This window comes from Vitis vinifera, chromosome 13 (genome assembly GCF_030704535.1).
Source record: "Vitis vinifera cultivar Pinot Noir 40024 chromosome 13, ASM3070453v1".
In the NCBI taxonomy this organism is placed as follows: Eukaryota; Viridiplantae; Streptophyta; class Magnoliopsida; order Vitales; family Vitaceae; genus Vitis; species Vitis vinifera.
The window spans coordinates 3795512-3812051 of NC_081817.1; the positions used below are offsets into that span (position 1 = coordinate 3795512).

The 16540-nt window shown below is 35.3% G+C and overlaps 3 protein-coding genes across 4 annotated transcripts; 1 reads left to right on the forward strand and 2 right to left on the reverse strand.

The window, feature by feature from the left end:
* Position 1: 1 nt before the first annotated feature.
* LOC100266814 (protein NRT1/ PTR FAMILY 5.6) lies at positions 2 to 3100 on the reverse strand. The gene is made up of 4 exons (XM_002277546.4): positions 2553 to 3100; positions 1735 to 1952; positions 1097 to 1644; positions 2 to 1021 (listed from the first exon to the last, which is right to left on the reverse strand). The coding sequence occupies exons 1-4, from the start codon at positions 2704 to 2706 to the stop codon at positions 148 to 150; spliced, it is 1794 nt and encodes a 597-aa protein (XP_002277582.2). The 5' UTR covers positions 2707 to 3100; the 3' UTR covers positions 2 to 147.
* Positions 3101 to 5447: 2347 nt separating this feature from the next.
* On the reverse strand, positions 5448 to 8831 carry LOC100242736 (ras-related protein Rab2BV). Of its 2 annotated transcripts, none has more exons than XM_002282054.4 (3): positions 8570 to 8831; positions 8193 to 8385; positions 5448 to 6273 (listed from the first exon to the last, which is right to left on the reverse strand). In XM_002282054.4, exons 2-3 carry the CDS (start codon positions 8355 to 8357, stop codon positions 5791 to 5793), a joined length of 648 nt encoding a protein of 215 aa, XP_002282090.1. In that variant the 5' UTR covers positions 8358 to 8385; positions 8570 to 8831; the 3' UTR covers positions 5448 to 5790. The 2 variants fall into 2 exon arrangements, with proteins under 2 accessions (XP_002282090.1, XP_010658509.1); XM_010660207.3 differs by having other exon boundaries at positions 8193 to 8399; positions 8570 to 8829.
* Positions 8832 to 12289: 3458 nt separating this feature from the next.
* LOC100244497 (cucumisin) lies at positions 12290 to 16160 on the forward strand. The gene is given in 9 exon segments (XM_019224014.1): positions 12290 to 12363; positions 13015 to 13109; positions 13195 to 13438; positions 13545 to 14058; positions 14188 to 14288; positions 14513 to 14731; positions 14846 to 14957; positions 15308 to 15531; positions 15566 to 16160. Coding segments are annotated over 9 exon segments (2163 nt in total). The 3' UTR covers positions 16146 to 16160.
* Positions 16161 to 16540: the final 380 nt, after the last annotated feature.

A 16540-nucleotide genomic window follows, 5' to 3' on the forward strand; every position in this document is an offset into this window, starting at 1 on the left:
AGACGAGTCAACAGACGATGAAGAGATCAAATTTCTGCAAAAGCTTGAAATGTCTACATAAATCAATAAGACACAGGGATCTAATCAGCAACTTCATCACCCACTTTAGAAGAGAGAAAAAAAAAATAAAATTCCAAACAGCCCAGATCAGCTCACACCATTTTCTTCACAATCAGCCACCACCACCCTCCCCTCCACACTCTTGTAGGAGTACCTCTTCGCCAAGAACACAAAAACACATAAATTGAGTCCAGACATGGCTGCCAGCAGCCAGTAGAAGTTGTCCAACCGGCTCTTGTTCAAGTCCTTCCGGAACCAGCTTGTTCCATTACTCTTCTCTGTGGCATGATCCACCACAGTTATCAGTAAACTGCTATAGAAGTTCCCTACTCCGATCACACTGAGGTAGAAGGCTATGCCTAAGCTTCTCATGGAATCCGGGACTTGGCCATAGAAATACTCCTGCAAACCAACAAGCGTGAACCCATCACCAAACCCAAGGATTAGGTATTGGGGAGCTAGCCAAAGCACACTCATGGATACTGGCCCAGTTTTCCCTCCTGTGAGCTCTTCCTCTGCAACTCTTAGCCTCTTTCTCTCCACTAAGGCTGCGGTGCTCATTGATAGAACTGAGAATATCATTCCAAATCCGATTCTCTGGAGGATTTTGATGCCTCTTTCGGTTCCAGTGGCTCTCCTTAGTAGTGGAACTAGGATCTTCTCATAGATGGTGACTGAAATGATCATTCCAACTGCTGAAATAGAGTAGATGGAAGCTGATGGGATGCTGACATCTTTAATAATCTCTAGGTTCATTGTGTCGCTTTGTTTGATGAAGAATGTAGTGGCCTGTGCCACACAGAGGCCGAATGTTAAGGTAGTAAACCAGATGGGGATCATGTTCAGAACAAGCTTCATCTCCTCAACTTTCGTCACTGTGGCTAGTCTCCATGGACTTTGTTTCTTCTCCACTGACTGCAGGCTTTCCTTGTCTTCAATTATTGCAGCTTTGTCAAGAAACCTATTCATCAATCTCATGGCATTAATTTTTGGAATATAATTAATCTCAATTGTTTTTGAATGGCAATTTATATACCTAAGTTTATTTGTATGGCATAGAAGCCTTCCTTTGGACTTGTGTGACTTGGGAACTTCATACAACAAATCAGGATTGGAAGGATAAGGTAGATTTCTCTTGGCTATGGCTGCAACCAAAACCTGCAACATGGGGGTCAAGGGACTCCCTTCAGGCAACCTATAGCGGTAGAAACGCTTCCCGGCATAGAAGGTTAGGATGGTAAAGGCCATACAAGACGTGAGAATGAGATAGGAAGCACCCCAGCCCACATACTCGTCAACATAAACTATAACAGTTACACCAGCTAAAAGACCACAACATAATGCAAAATTCCACCAGTTAAAGTAAGACATTTTCTTCTTCCTCTCGACAGGGTGATTGTCATCAAACTGATCAGCACCAAAGCTTTCCAAGCAGGGCTTGTGTCCCCCAGTTCCTAGAGAGACACAGTACATGCCAAGAAAGAACACCACCTCATGAACCTTCCTAGGATGCCCACAGTGTTTCCTATTGCTGCATGGTTTTAGCCTTGGGATGAACTGAGACATTGTCAAGAGGCTTAAACCCTAATTCTCATAGGAACAAAAGCGAAACATTCTCATTAGTCTTAGTACAAATACCACATTCAAAAAATTTATTTCAGCTATAAGATTTACCATGACATAGATGATGGATGAAAGGAGGACGGTATAAAATTGACCAGTATAGGCATCGGCAAGAAATCCTCCCAGTAGGGGCATCACGGTTGTGACTCCTATCCAGTAATTTACATTCTTTGCTGCTGTTTTGGAGTCTTGATTAAGCACTTTAGAGAAGTAATTGAAGAGATCGGTTGCTAATCCAAAGTAGCTCAGCCTCTCACTAAGCTCAATTGCTAGTCAAAAAATAATAGAGGTTCCCAAAAGTTAGATACCAATAAGAAAAAGAAAGGGAGTACTATACTTTTGAATCAATTCCCTATTTAACAAACGCTGTTATAGGCTAAGTAAAAGGAACAAAGTAAGGTGCCCGAAAAAGTGGGTGGGAATGCGGACAAAATTTTAAAACGACATGGGTCAATTTTTCAGCAGTCAATCCATTAAAGTAGCTAGTAACAAAGGTTGCAGAAGTGATGAGGAATTTTTGTTGTGATTGGTTCATTTCTCATGGTTTCCGTTCATCCAAAGAGAACAACTTTCAAGGACTCATCTCCATCAACAGACCCCTGATGTTTCTCCATTTAAACTGAGGAAACTAATCAAATTGTGAATCAAAACTTCATACTTCTTTTGAATGACTTAGCTAGCAACTCTTTTTAACTATTTAGATTTCAAAACATTTCAAATTTAAAGATAGTGATTGTGGGCATGAATGAAATATATACTTTGTGAAAGAGATTCTACTGATGATCATCTGAACATCTACATGAAGGGAGAAGGCAAACATACATTTGTAGTGTATAGTTACAGCAACTCAGCATATTAAATGTTCTTACTGATAATGAAGGAGGCAGCTTTCCACACGCCAGTTGAAGCTCGAGGAGGAACTCTTCCTTTATAATCCACAGATGAATCATGAACCCACTTCTCATCACCACCTTCTCCTTCTTCTCCATGACCTCTCTCTCTCCTCTCCATTTCTTGCTCCATAATATGCCTTAACTAATGATCAAAATGGTCAGTAACTGATTATAAAGCAAACCTATAACTGGGTCAGAGGAAGGTGGCTCTTGTTGTAAGACTGGAAGTGGTTTTTTTTTCCCTCTTAAATGGGATGAGTGGTGGGCTTGCTTTGATCTGCTTTTTATAGAGAGGTCTTTGCTTCACTTTTTTAGGTTCTTTGTCTTTAAAAGGCTAGATATAGTCGACCTTGGACATGGATCAGATGGGAAAAAAGGGTTAATGTGTCACTGTTAATGACTTCCTATGATGTAAATTATTCAACTTTCTTCATTCAGTTCCATGTCCTTTTTGGGCATAAACACAGTGGAAGGAGAGCACCCAATCCAGCCAGGAGGATTTCTTTTTTAACTTTTTTTTTTTTTGAAATAAAGCCAAATTAAAGTGGTACCATGTAGTCCAAAAGAAAGAAAAATGCCAATGATATAAGCCTGATAATTGGTTAATAGTAAAGGCAATTTCAGTCAGTAATAAAGTATTTTGGGATAAGATATCACTCTTAAGGGAAAGTTACAAAGTGAATTTGGTTGAGTGACACACCAAATCAATGAAGACCTCACAAGAAATGTGAGGCACCTAATCATAGAAGTTATATTTTTGCAAATGAATGTTGGATCAAACTAAATTCTAAAGAAAATGTTTTTGGTGATATTCTTGTGGATAGTATGTTGGATGAAACTAAATTCTTAATCTTAAAGTAGATGGTATTATCACATGATATTACATGAATGATGCTTGGAAGATTTTGAGTCAAGTCTTTTGGAAAGTGCCTTTTTTTTTTACAATTCCTCAAATTAATATTCACTTCTCCCAAACTATGTAACAAAAAAGTCCACATGAAAGGTGGGATATGCGGGCTGTTAGGGTTTTTTAAGCATATTGTTGGCTTACTTCTATAGTTTGGTGAAGATTGTAAATGAGATTGGATGGGTTAAATATACTTCTAAAGCCAAGATTCATTCAATATCATCTTTTATCAGGACGAAGAAGTATTTGATTGAAGGAACACTTTGTTTTTGACTGAAAAGTTCCACTCTTGAGGCCCAAAGCTCAAAGCTACATGATAATATTGCCTAGTGATCTCTCTTTAGTTAACATGGCCCAAAAGATTTATTCAACATAATCATTTTTGAACTTGTCCTAAAAATTCCTACCCAAAAGATGGCATCAAGCTAGCATTTGACCACCTTAAAAGTGTCATGCACTAAAAACTATTATTTCAAGTTGGAATTTTCACAAAAACTTTCGGTTATGACCATTTGAAGTGGGTCACCATAAGATTCCCAAATTTTTTTTTTTTTTTTTTTTTTTTTCTTCAGCTCTTTTGATGTCCCTGGTTCCGTCCAAGGTAGGCCTACTGCTCATTTCATTGCCCACTATGAACATGTGCACAAATCTATGATGGAGACAGATGCATTTTTGCTTTGTTTTGCACAACCTGCAAAAGCTAGTGTATAAAAGTGTGTACATAATCATTAGCTTGTGATAACTGATAATTAAGCTTAACTGCCTGAGTTACCAAGCCATTAAGGTGAATCCCATGAAGCTGAGGCAGATGAGCTCATGAAGCTGCTTTTTGATGGCATATATTCGAAGTGTGTGTGTACAGATGCAGATGTAAGAGCCACATGGTTTAATGTGGCTTTTGAGTAGTAGGAAAGCTTCACATTGTGTTTGGTAGGAAAGAAAATATTCTCTACGTGATTGACAATGAGAATTTAACTTGGGTTTTCTTTTTCGGGTCCCCTGTCACTCTCTTGGAACCAGATAGAGTTTGAAAATACGGTACTAACTAACCAAAATCATTGAATTTCTTAGTGAAATGGATAAGCTTGGTGGGATTTTATTCTCCTCTGACTCCAAAAATGTACTTTAAAGACGAACCTTTTCTTTAAGTGAATTACCATATAAAAAAACCAAGGCTATCTTAAGTGGAGAATTTATTTGCTTGTAATGCTTCAATTTAGAATCTTAGAACACAATGGGTCCTGGACCACTTCAAGTCTTAAGCTTGGAAATGTGCCCATGAGCTGAGCCCCCTCTCCCACCCAGGGAAAAGTCGGCGATTCTATCAACCTTTTATATGTATTTGCCTTCTCAATACTTTGATAAAAGCTTGTTTGGATTGTAAGAAAAGATTTTCCATACCTTTTCTATGCCTAGCTACAAGGCGGAAAGAGACATGTCCTGCAGATGGACCCTAACCTGCACCAAGCGGCACTGAGAAGCAAGGATGATGGTGGATAAATATTCTCTCTCTATATATCAGCACATGATAGCTTCAACTTACCAATTGGCTATTGACAATGATCAAATCTTAGAAAGATTAATGGAGTCCACTGGCATTAGTGGTCCTCCAGCATCTCTGCGCCTACTTATTATAAGAGAGCACCCGATCCATGTCTATAAGATACCCTAGCATCTAAAGGGTTGGAGTAGGAAATTAACCTATTGGCCAGGCTTAGGGTAGTAAGCTTATCATTGATTTTTCATTACTAAAAGATCAGCATGGAATATTTGTTCAGGCTTGCGAGAGGCTCAAGTAGCTTGTTCTTGTTCTCCTCAATCTTTTAAGTTCCTGCTACTAACTTGAGAAAAGTTTGGAACCTGCTGCTAACAAACAAGAGCCATCATTGTCAAATTCAATCTCCACACCACCAAAATACACACACAAAAACAAAGGCCCTGCACTCTTTAGTGCCACAACAGTCTAAACGTGTCAACCACACAATAATTTTTGTAGGATAGGCATTAAGAAAAAGCAACTACATTCACAAATGTGTCTTTCATTAATCTCCCGGCTATACAGAGACCCTGATTTCACAACCGTCCCTCATGGTTCCCATGAGTTCTGAGTCAAAAGAAGATAGCACTAACATTGTCAAACCCAATTCAAGCTATGGTTATTATGAATTAGAAACCTGCTTTTCACATGGGCTCTAGAGGAAAACATGCTACAAGTTAGAAAGTATACCACATGTCTGTCACAAGGAACAAAGTTGTTTGCGCATGCTAGCTTCCCTTTTTCCTCTCTTACAGAAAGAGGATATCCTGTTAGGTAGAACAACAAGTTCTCTTGTTCATATTACCTGAAAGGTCCCCAACATTAATCGTAGTGCCATGAGGAAGGTTAATAGAGGCTGCCTCCTGAGCTGCTAGAGCCTTCTTGCTTATTATGTGGTAGATATCCAATAAAATAGTCTGGAATGCCTTCTCTACATTGAGTGCTTCCAATGCTGAAGTCTCAAGGAATGAGAGACCCTCCTTCTCTGCTAAGATCTGAGCATCGTCTCCTGAGACTGCTCTTAAATGATTCAGGTCAGACTTGTTCCCAGCCATCATGATGACGATATTGGAGTCAGCATGGTCCCTCAGTTCACGGAGCCACCTCTGAACATTCTCAAATGTTTGCCTCTTGGTTATGTCATAAACCAAGAGAGCACCAACAGCACCTCTATAGTAAGCACTGGTGATAGCTCGGTACCTTTCTTGACCTGCCGTATCCCATATCTGTGCCTTAACTGTTTTCCCCTCTACCTGTGTCATAATTAAACTAAATTTAGAAACTCCAAAATGAAAAAACTTCTAGTTTCATTAGATAGCAGCTAGGCTCTCACATATAAGTTTAGGCATGCATAAGAGCCATCAAAGAGAGTGGCAAACTGCCATTTTTGGCTCCCAAAAGGAAGAAAACTTCATGGTTAGTAAATAGGTAATCAGTATTGTACAGCTCAAAGCCCACATGCTCTCGTAAGAGTGACTGATTACCGCAGGTACCCCCTGTCACTGCCCCTCGTGTTGGCCCCAAATGGAAATCCACCATGTCAAATGCTGGAGAGGTAGAATTTGACATGCTCATATCCAACAGAAGCTCTACCAATCCCAGGAAACAGACTACATCTTTAAACCTAAATCCCTACTTAACCAAGACAGCACATGAATTTATTAATGACCTCTTAAATGAAAAATATATCAGATTGTTTCAATATTTTTTTCCTGTTAAGTTATTTCACAGTAGGAAACTTGTTACATGTGACTGATCAAAACAAGCAACTGACCCTGTGGAAGTGTCTCCTTTGAAATTACAGGAAAACAAAGATGAAAATCTTGTATTGTTATCAAATAGTTATGACACATGCCAACCGTGAATGGAATAAGGAATTACACAGTTTCATGTCATTTTTTGTAGAATACATAATGTTCCAAAACAGACAGAAAGAAACATGCATTCTTTTTCATGTAGAACTGAAGTGTGATCAACAAGGATTGGATAATTGCTTCTAGTCAGTAGTCCAATCTCAACCAATTACCAGTTAAAAAAATAAAACGCCCATATTTAAGTTTTTGTGTTCAATCTATGGCAGCAATTTGCTGCTATTCCAAGTTCTTGTAGTGCTCTGGCCATCTCAATCCAAAAACTGCACCATATCATTATGAGCTTTTCAATCAATTAATCATCTTTACATTGACTTTCAATAATCACAAAATCAGAATGATCCTCATCAGCAGGAAAAAAAAGCACATCTGAAACCCAATTTCTAATTAGTAATTCAAATGGCAGCCGATTGATAAAAAAAAAAAAACTCTCCAATAATCCTACAAATTGAACCAACCCATCAGACATTTTAAATTAATCTGAGAGATTCAACAGGCTCCATTAATTAAAAAGCCCGCAGTGGAAGGGCCATATCCAAGACTAAAGTCAAACTAAATAGTGAAATAATATCCCCAACCAAATATTGTAAGGAAATTCCCCGTTCTTCAGTCAAAATGCAAATACAAGTCAACCGTGGGGTGGCATTATCATCACAACTTGGACATGACAAAGGATGTTGCCACCCACTACTGGGTATTTCTGTACAATTAGGTTCGATCACATGAGCAAAGTTCGGCCATCGTTTTCTTTTTGGGTCGATTGTTGCAGTTAGGAAAATGTCCATACTTAAAAAAGAAATACTTTTGAAACTACTTGTTACCTTGGAATTAACTTCAAACCCATTTCAAATTATTGTTAGTTATTCCCCATCAAGATGGATGTCGTCGGGAAAGTAATGAACCGGACCAGGCTGGCGAAGTTCGAACATATATAGGCACTAAATTTGAACCCCACTTCCCTTCAATAAGAAATGAAATAGAAAGCCCAATGAAAGAGGAAAAAAAAATCTGTCAACCTCACATGATGAATATCCTAATCAATTTGGGTGCATATGATTAGATAATAATTTCAATAGAACTTTTCCACCACCTCTATTGTTCAACGCAGTATAAATAGCAAACCTACAGGAAACAAAATGGAAACCCTCGCCTAGAATCACGGAATACAGATCAATTGCACAAGGTCTGTAAATAAAAGAAAGGTAAGGAAATGAAAACAATACACACGATATCTTGTTTTGTCAAGTCAATATAAGGTCATTATAACCATGAAATTGAGGATCAAAGATTTGGACACTGACCTGAAGAGTCCTTGTTGCAAATTCCACACCAATGGTGGATTTAGACTCCAGGCAAAATTCGTTTCGCGTGAACCTCGAAAGAATATTTGATTTCCCCACACCAGAATCTCCGATCAGTACGATCTTGAAGAGATAGTCATACTCGTGGTCGACCTTGTACGCCATGGATTCTTCTCTCTACACACTCCCAAACCTACCAGATCCAACCTTAATTACACGAAAAGAGAAGAGAAAAAAAAAAAAAAAACACGCATCAATCAAAATGGAAATCAGCGAAAAATATTGGAAACCACTTGATTCCTCAAACGTTCTCATCTTCTCCGGGATTTTCCCTAGAAACAAGCGGAGGGGAGAGAAAATAAATTAAAGGAACTAACCATAAAACGATGATGAAGTGCTTTCGATTTGACCTGAGTTTGTTTTGAGTAGCAAAATTTGAAATTTCAAAGAATTGGAGAGATTTTCAGGGGAAGGAAGAAGAGAGAGACAAAGAGAGTATTTCCATAACCAACGAGAAGAAACAGAATAACCGATGAAAAGGCATTTTTAAACGGCTTGAGGGACTTTCGGAGAAGTTCAAAAATAGCGACTTTCTTCCGTTTGTTTGCCGCGAAAATTTAAGATTCAAAATTTCCCCTTTTTTTTTTTTTTTAATCATTTTGATCCATTTTCTCGCCCAGCAAACTACATTGAAGGAGTTGAATTAGTATCGCATCCAACTAAATAAGGATTCTAGTATATCTTCGTTATGGGTGTTTGATGAATAATTTAAGTGAATTAAGTATAAAAATAACTTTAAATATTAAAAATAATTAATTTATTTTTAAATTAATTTTTTTATTTTATTTTATTTATTTATTTATCCTTATTACCTTCGAAATTTCATTTATTATTTAATCATTTTTATTGTTACTTAACTCTTTTACTTTAATTATAATTTATGAGGATAAATATCAATTTAATAATTTAAAAATAAATTTTATTGTACAATCTTAATATTTGAAATAAAATTATGTAATAAGTTTTAAGTTAATAATTTAAATAATAAGTATTAAGTTTAGTATTTTCTTTTATGATTTTTTTAATTAAAACCATTTAGTACTTGAAAAAGAATGATTATATATATATATATATATATTAATATTTTTAAAAAAGTCATGAAGTATAAAATAATTAACTCAATAACTCATCCAAAATTGGACATTTATTAAATAAAATTCTTTTTTTTTTTTCAAATAAATTAAAAATGGTAACTTCCCTTATATGAAATTTATATTTAAAATTGAGAGGATTTATTTGGTATTATTTTGAATTTTTTTAAATTAAAACCATTTAATATTTGAAAAGAATGACAATTGTATCTTTTAGTATTTTTTAAAAAGTCATGAAGTATAGAATAATTAAGTCAATAACTCAACCAAAAATTTGACTTTAAGTTTCAAATACATAAAAAATTCTATGTCAACTACAAAAAATGATATAGGTCAATAATAATAATGTTGATGATGGAATTTTGTATTGGAATTAAAGACATATTAATCCATCATTTTGAAGGATATTCCTAATAGATAATAAATTCAACTCATTTTGAGTAACATTCACCTACATAAAATAAATGAATTACTTGAATTATAGATTCTTTAGACAAAGGTAAAAATATTTATTTCATTAAAAATAAAAAAATAAAAACAGTATTCTAAATAAATAATTAATTAAAAAAGGATATTTCACTTGAATTATAAGTATTTTTATATGATATCAAATTTTGTTACCATGCTAAGAGTATTGATTAATAAGAAATAGTCACATGATTACATCAATGATTTTCTTATTTCATTTTATTTATATTTCATTTCTTTATTTTTTATTTTATTTGTTTGTTTCTAAAAGGGTGTTTGATAAAACTTAATGTTTATTACTTAAAGACTTAAGTTGTTGACTTCAAACTTATTACTTAATTTTTGATAAAATTAATTTAAAGTTTATTCTAAATTATCAAATTGATATATTTATTTTTATAAATTATAATTAGAACAAAGAAAGTCGCTTAATAATGAAGATCGTAGAATAATAAAAGAGATCGTGAAAATAAGCCAGACAAATAAAGGTAAAAATATAAAATGAAGATATGAACTCGAGAATTAATTAATTTTTTTTCTTATTACTTAAAGTTATTTTTGACTTTAAGTTATATCATTAAGTTATTTTACTAAATATACTTAATTTATTTAATGACATAAATTAAGTTATTGAATTATTTAAAGTTATTTAAGTTGATTTATCAAACACCCACTAAACCTTATTATTATTATTATTATTTTTATATATTTGTTTAACACATTAGAAATAGTCATACATATTAATTAATAGTTTATATTAAATTAAAAGTTCATTTATATTAATAGTCATACATATAAAAATATAAATAGAAATGAAGTTAAAACTAATCATGATAAGATATAGGAAATAAAAATGGAAAAATACAAATAAATACAAAATAGTAAAAAAATATTAAAATGCTAGAAAGAATTCATGATTTTGTCAGTTTAATAAATTTTTTTCCTCATTGTACAAATTCTTTTATATAAAGTTGCAACTAAATTTTGTAACTTCTATAGAAAGTTATTTCAATTCCTCCTAAACTTAGGATAAAAATATCAATCTATTATTTTTTGTTTTTTCTTTTAAATATAATATAATGGGAAAAGTGGGTTTTTACCTCACTAATTTAAAAATATATAAAAAAAAACCCTAAATTTTATAAATCAGTTTTATCTTCATCAATTTAAAAATATTTTAAAATATATGATTTTTTTTATATAATTAATTATTTTATGAAATGACCCTTTACTTGATAATATTAAATAAAATTGTAAAAAAATAATTTACCACTTTAAGTCAATAAAAATATTTTACAAATAAATATATTATAAATTTTTATCTAATAAAAAGGTGTCAAGTTAATATTTTTTTAAAAAGTAATTTTCCTTTTAAGCTCATTTATCAGAAGTTTTAATTCTAAAAAAAATAACAATGGTGCTTTGGGCCTATTATTACCTATGGTCAGCCCTAAGCCAGTGGGGCATGTATTGAGGTTGAGAAAAGAGTTGGCCCTCATCATCATCATCATCATTATTATTATTATTATTATTATTCCTATTATTATATTATTATATTATTATTATCATCATCATCATCATTACATAATCATATCTCTAATGCAAAAAACAAAAACATTGATCTGGTCTTCATTTTGAATTTTCAACATGCTCTCCTTATCATCATCGATGCTTTTGTCATGAAACTGGTTGTTCCATCTGGGTCATGCTTCAACTTGAGCCATTTGGGGTTTAAGTAACTCCATTAGAAAGACTTTCAAAAGTTCCTCCCAATGAAATTTCTCTAATGTTCCATTTTTAAGGCCAATGTTTTTAAAAAACATTTTATGTATTTTGTTTTTAATTCACCAAGATTTTATATATGCATCCACCACCCACCTAACACAATAAAATCTCTCTCTCTCTCTCTCTCTCTCTCTCTCTCTGTATATACACTAATTGATTAGTATTTTTCCATGAAATTAAACATTATTGCAGCCGGCTTAGCCAGTTTGTTTCTGGACAGTTGCAACGAGCAAAGCATTTGAAAATCATATAAAGATAGAAACATAAACTATATATAAGAAAATTAATATGATTTGAGAAGCTAAGTATATATATATATATATACATCTACGTTCAAAGCACCACAAAGTGCTTTAGCTTATTGCTTCTGTGATGGCTAGACAAATCTCTCCTCTCTGCCTTCTCCTTCTCAGCCTCGTTTACGCTCTCCTCAGTAGCCACAGTACTTCTGGAGCAGTTTCTGAGGCTGATGGTCGAAAGGCAATAAATAAACACCTAGCTCTCTTGTTGGTTTTGTCATTTTTTTTTCTCCTTTCACTTAATGGCTTGGTGGTTCCATGAACCATGGTCTGGTTTTGATGAGTAACCCCATGCATGCATTGCTAGAAGATTAATTTCTGTTGATTTATCAGTTTTGGTTTCTTGACTAATATACTAGATTGGATTTGCAAAGTGTAGGAGTATATTGTGTACATGGGAGACAAGCCTTCTGGGGATATCTCAGCGGTTACTGCTCACACCAACATGCTGCAACAAGTCTTCGGCAGGTATTATCAATGTTTCTTGGGTGGATATATATATAAATAAGGAAATTTCCTCATTTATTCTTGACAAAGTTGCATTCAAACAATCTTATTTATATAAATAAGATTAGCAAGCGCATACATCTTTTTTTCCTTCTACTTTTTCTCCCTGCTGGTTTCTTACCAAACATAGCCTAAGATAATTTGGTTCAAGCACTATTGCTGCCTACATGTATATATATATAGATGGAGAGAGAGAGAGAGCTTCAACATGTGAGGAAGGTCTTGACCAAGTAAAAAGAAAAGAAATTACATAGCCAATCTTTGAGTTAATTGACAATATTCCACCTCAGTTTCCTGACACCCTTGTCAAAATATGTCTTCTAATTAACCTCTCCATATTTAAAATCTAAATCAAACCCAAAACGATGATGTTTGGTAGAACCCAAGCAGTACGCTTTTTTTTTTTCTTTCATATTGTTCACTTTTTTTTTTTTTTTTGGGGGAAATTACATGGTTTTTTATTTGCTCTCTTATAAAAGTTGAAGAGGAAGAAGTCAATTTTGTCTCATGCTTGTTATATATATATGTATAAGAAGTGCATCAGAGACTTCAAAATGACTATGCATGTACCAAAAACACTAACTTGATTTTCCAATGGATCAATGCCTTCAGCAATATTGCATCGGATTCTCTACTCTACAGCTACAAAAGAAGTTTCAATGGATTTGTAGTGAAGCTAACAGAGGAGGAAATGAAGGAATTGGAGGGTGGGTGCACTTGACTTTTCTGCATAACACATTTCTCAACTACATATGACTTCAATAATTAACTGTGCAATATTTTTGTACTCAGGAATGGATGGTGTGGTCTCCATTTTCCCTAATGAGAAGAAAAAGCTCCACACAACAAGGTCATGGGATTTCATTGGGTTTCCCCAACAAGTTAACAGAACAAGTGTTGAAAGCGATGTTATCATCGCAGTACTTGACACCGGAATATGGCCGGAGTCTGACAGCTTCAAAGATAAAGGATTTGGTCCACCGCCTAGCAAATGGAAGGGCATTTGCCAGGGCTTATCCAATTTCACTTGCAACAAGTAAATCTTAGTGACACGGTCCAATTAAATACCCTTGTTAACAGAAGTTTGAATTTGAAAACTCAAACATTACCCTTAACAAATATTGTAATTGATGTTATTGCAGTAAAATCATCGGGGCTAGGTACTATCGGAGCTATGGAGAATTTAGCCCAGAAGATTTGCAAACCCCAAGAGATTCAGAAGGCCATGGGACACACACTGCATCCACTGCAGCTGGGGGCCTAGTTAGCATGGCAAGCCTGTTGGGCTTTGGCTTAGGGACTGCTCGGGGTGGGGTTCCATCAGCTCGTATAGCTGTGTATAAGATATGTTGGTCTGATGGCTGTGCTGATGCTGATATCCTTGCAGCCTTTGACGATGCAATTGCTGATGGGGTTGACATAATCTCTCTTTCAGTTGGGGGTTCCACTCCCAAGAATTATTTTGCAGATTCAATTGCAATTGGAGCTTTTCATGCAATGAAAAATGGGATACTAACATCAACTTCTGCTGGTAACGACGGACCCAACTTTGCTTCCATCACAAATTTCTCGCCATGGTCTCTTTCTGTGGCTGCTAGCACCATAGACCGGAAGTTTTTTACCAAGGTGCAACTAGGTGACAGTAAGGTTTATGAGGTAACCGAGCTTCATGGCAGTTCCCTTGCTTACATTTTGGATTGATAGCCATCACATACAAATATCATATATTAAAGTCAGAATTATGTGGAACTGATTTTTGGAGGTTATACATTGCCTCTTGTGTAGGGAATTTCAATAAACACATTTGAGCCCAATGGCATGTATCCTTTTATTTATGGTGGGGACGCACCGAATATTACAGGAGGTTTTAGTGCCAACACATCCAGGTACTGGAATAACAAAAAGGAAAAAGAATTAATGGAAAATGAAAAGCCTAAGAGAGATCAAGAAATTTGAAGTGTGTAAGAAAGTGCTTTCACCAAAGTAATATAATACATTTGGTTCCAACTGCACCATGATTTTGAGACTATTTGTCTTGTTTAAGAGTCCATAATTGCAGCAGGTGTAAATAATATTTGATCATGGAACTAAACTTACTGCTGAAATGCAGGTTTTGCACTAGGAACTCGTTGGACCCCAATTTAGTCAAGGGTAAAATTGTTCTTTGCGACATATTTAGCAACGGGACAGGTGCATTCTTGGCAGGTGCAGTTGGGACGGTGATGGCGGATAGAGGAGCCAAAGATTCTGCCTGGCCTTTTCCTTTGCCTGCATCTTACCTTGGCGCACAGGATGGTAGCAGTATTGCCTACTATGTAACATCAACAAGGTACCATTTAACATATCTATTTCTACTTTTATTTGGCGATGAATGTAAATTATGAGTTACGCTTCAAGATCAGGGGAATTTAGATGATATAATATTCTTACTACATTCAAACAGTAACCCAACGGCATCCATATTGAAGAGCACTGAGGTCAATGACACATTGGCTCCATTTATAGTCTCCTTCTCATCAAGGGGTCCAAACCCAGCTACACTAGACATTCTCAAGGTAACTTATGATATTATTCTCGATTTTCTTCTCCTTTATTCTGCTTCCTTTCCGTATCTGTAAACCTTATTCAACAATGCCTTAACCTAATTAGTTACGGACTGTCCAATCCTGTTACTGCATGCCACTCTGTATAGGATTTTAGGGCCATCATATCTGTTGAATTCTTGGATCTTTGTATTCATGCTTTTGATTTAGGAAAGTGCAATGATTGTTCCTTTATCTGTAGGATCATAAAATATATGTATTTCATATCAAAACATCCCTTGTTTTCCCATTACATAAACACTTTCCATAGACTTGACCTTCATTAATTGTGATATATGACTTTGTCATCTTGCTGTATGTAGCCGGATTTAGCTGCCCCCGGAGTCCATATTCTGGCTGCATGGCCACCAATTTCTCCAATTTCTGGGGTACAAGGTGATACTCGAGCAGTGCTGTACACTATGCAATCTGGCACATCTATGGCTTGCCCACATGCTACTGGAGCAGCAGCCTACATCAAGTCATTTCATCCCACCTGGTCTCCTGCTGCTATTAAGTCTGCTCTTATGACTACTGGTAATGCCTAAATTCTATTCCTAACCTTTGAAACTATAAACAGCTGGTATTAATAGTATTTAATCTCTCCCCTCTGTGTGTTTGTGAGCAGCTCTTCCCATGAGCGCTGAAAAAAATCCGGATGCAGAATTCGCATATGGCGCAGGCCAGATAGATCCTTTAAAGTCTGTAAACCCTGGTTTGGTATATGATGCTGATAAGATTGACTATGTAAAATTTTTGTGTGGGCAAGGTTATACTACCCAGACCCTACAACTCGTTACTGGGGATAACAGCGTCTGCTCTGAAGCCACAAATGGAACTGTCTGGGATCTAAATTACCCTTCCTTTGCTCTCTCCAGCTCCACCTTTGAATCTATAACTGGTGTGTTCACCAGGACTGTCACAAATGTTGGGTCGCCCGTATCCACATATAAAGCTACTGTGACGGGTGCCCCAATTGGACTTCAAATCCAAGTTGTTCCAGACATTTTATCATTCACATCGCTCGGGCAGAAGCTGTCCTTTGTGTTGAAGGTTGAAGGAAAGGTAGGTGACAACATAGTCTCTGCTTCTTTGGTGTGGGATGATGGTGTACATCAAGTGAGGAGCCCCATTGTTGTGTTTGTTGTCGCGACAAATTGAAGAATACAAATGCCTCCCACCAAAAAAAATAAAGCATTGCAATTGTTATACCTATAAAATAGAAATCCGTGAATAAATTGTATAGGTATCATTTGATTTGCTTTCTTTTAGGATGCAGTGTGCTGTTTTTAGATCCAATATTGGCTTTATATTTATGTTGTTTTTGAGGAAGATTGTGTTGGGTAAAATTAAAAATCCTCAGACCAATCATCCATAAATAGTCTTAATAAAATTATTCCACCTTATAGACCTTTTAGGAGGGAAAACTTTGACACTTTGTATGTTTTTTCATTAAAATGAGCCTAGAATTTTTATACAAATTGTAACATCACGGATAACACATTTCTAAGAGTGAAAACTCTTATATTCCTTGGCTCAAAATATATAATTGCTAT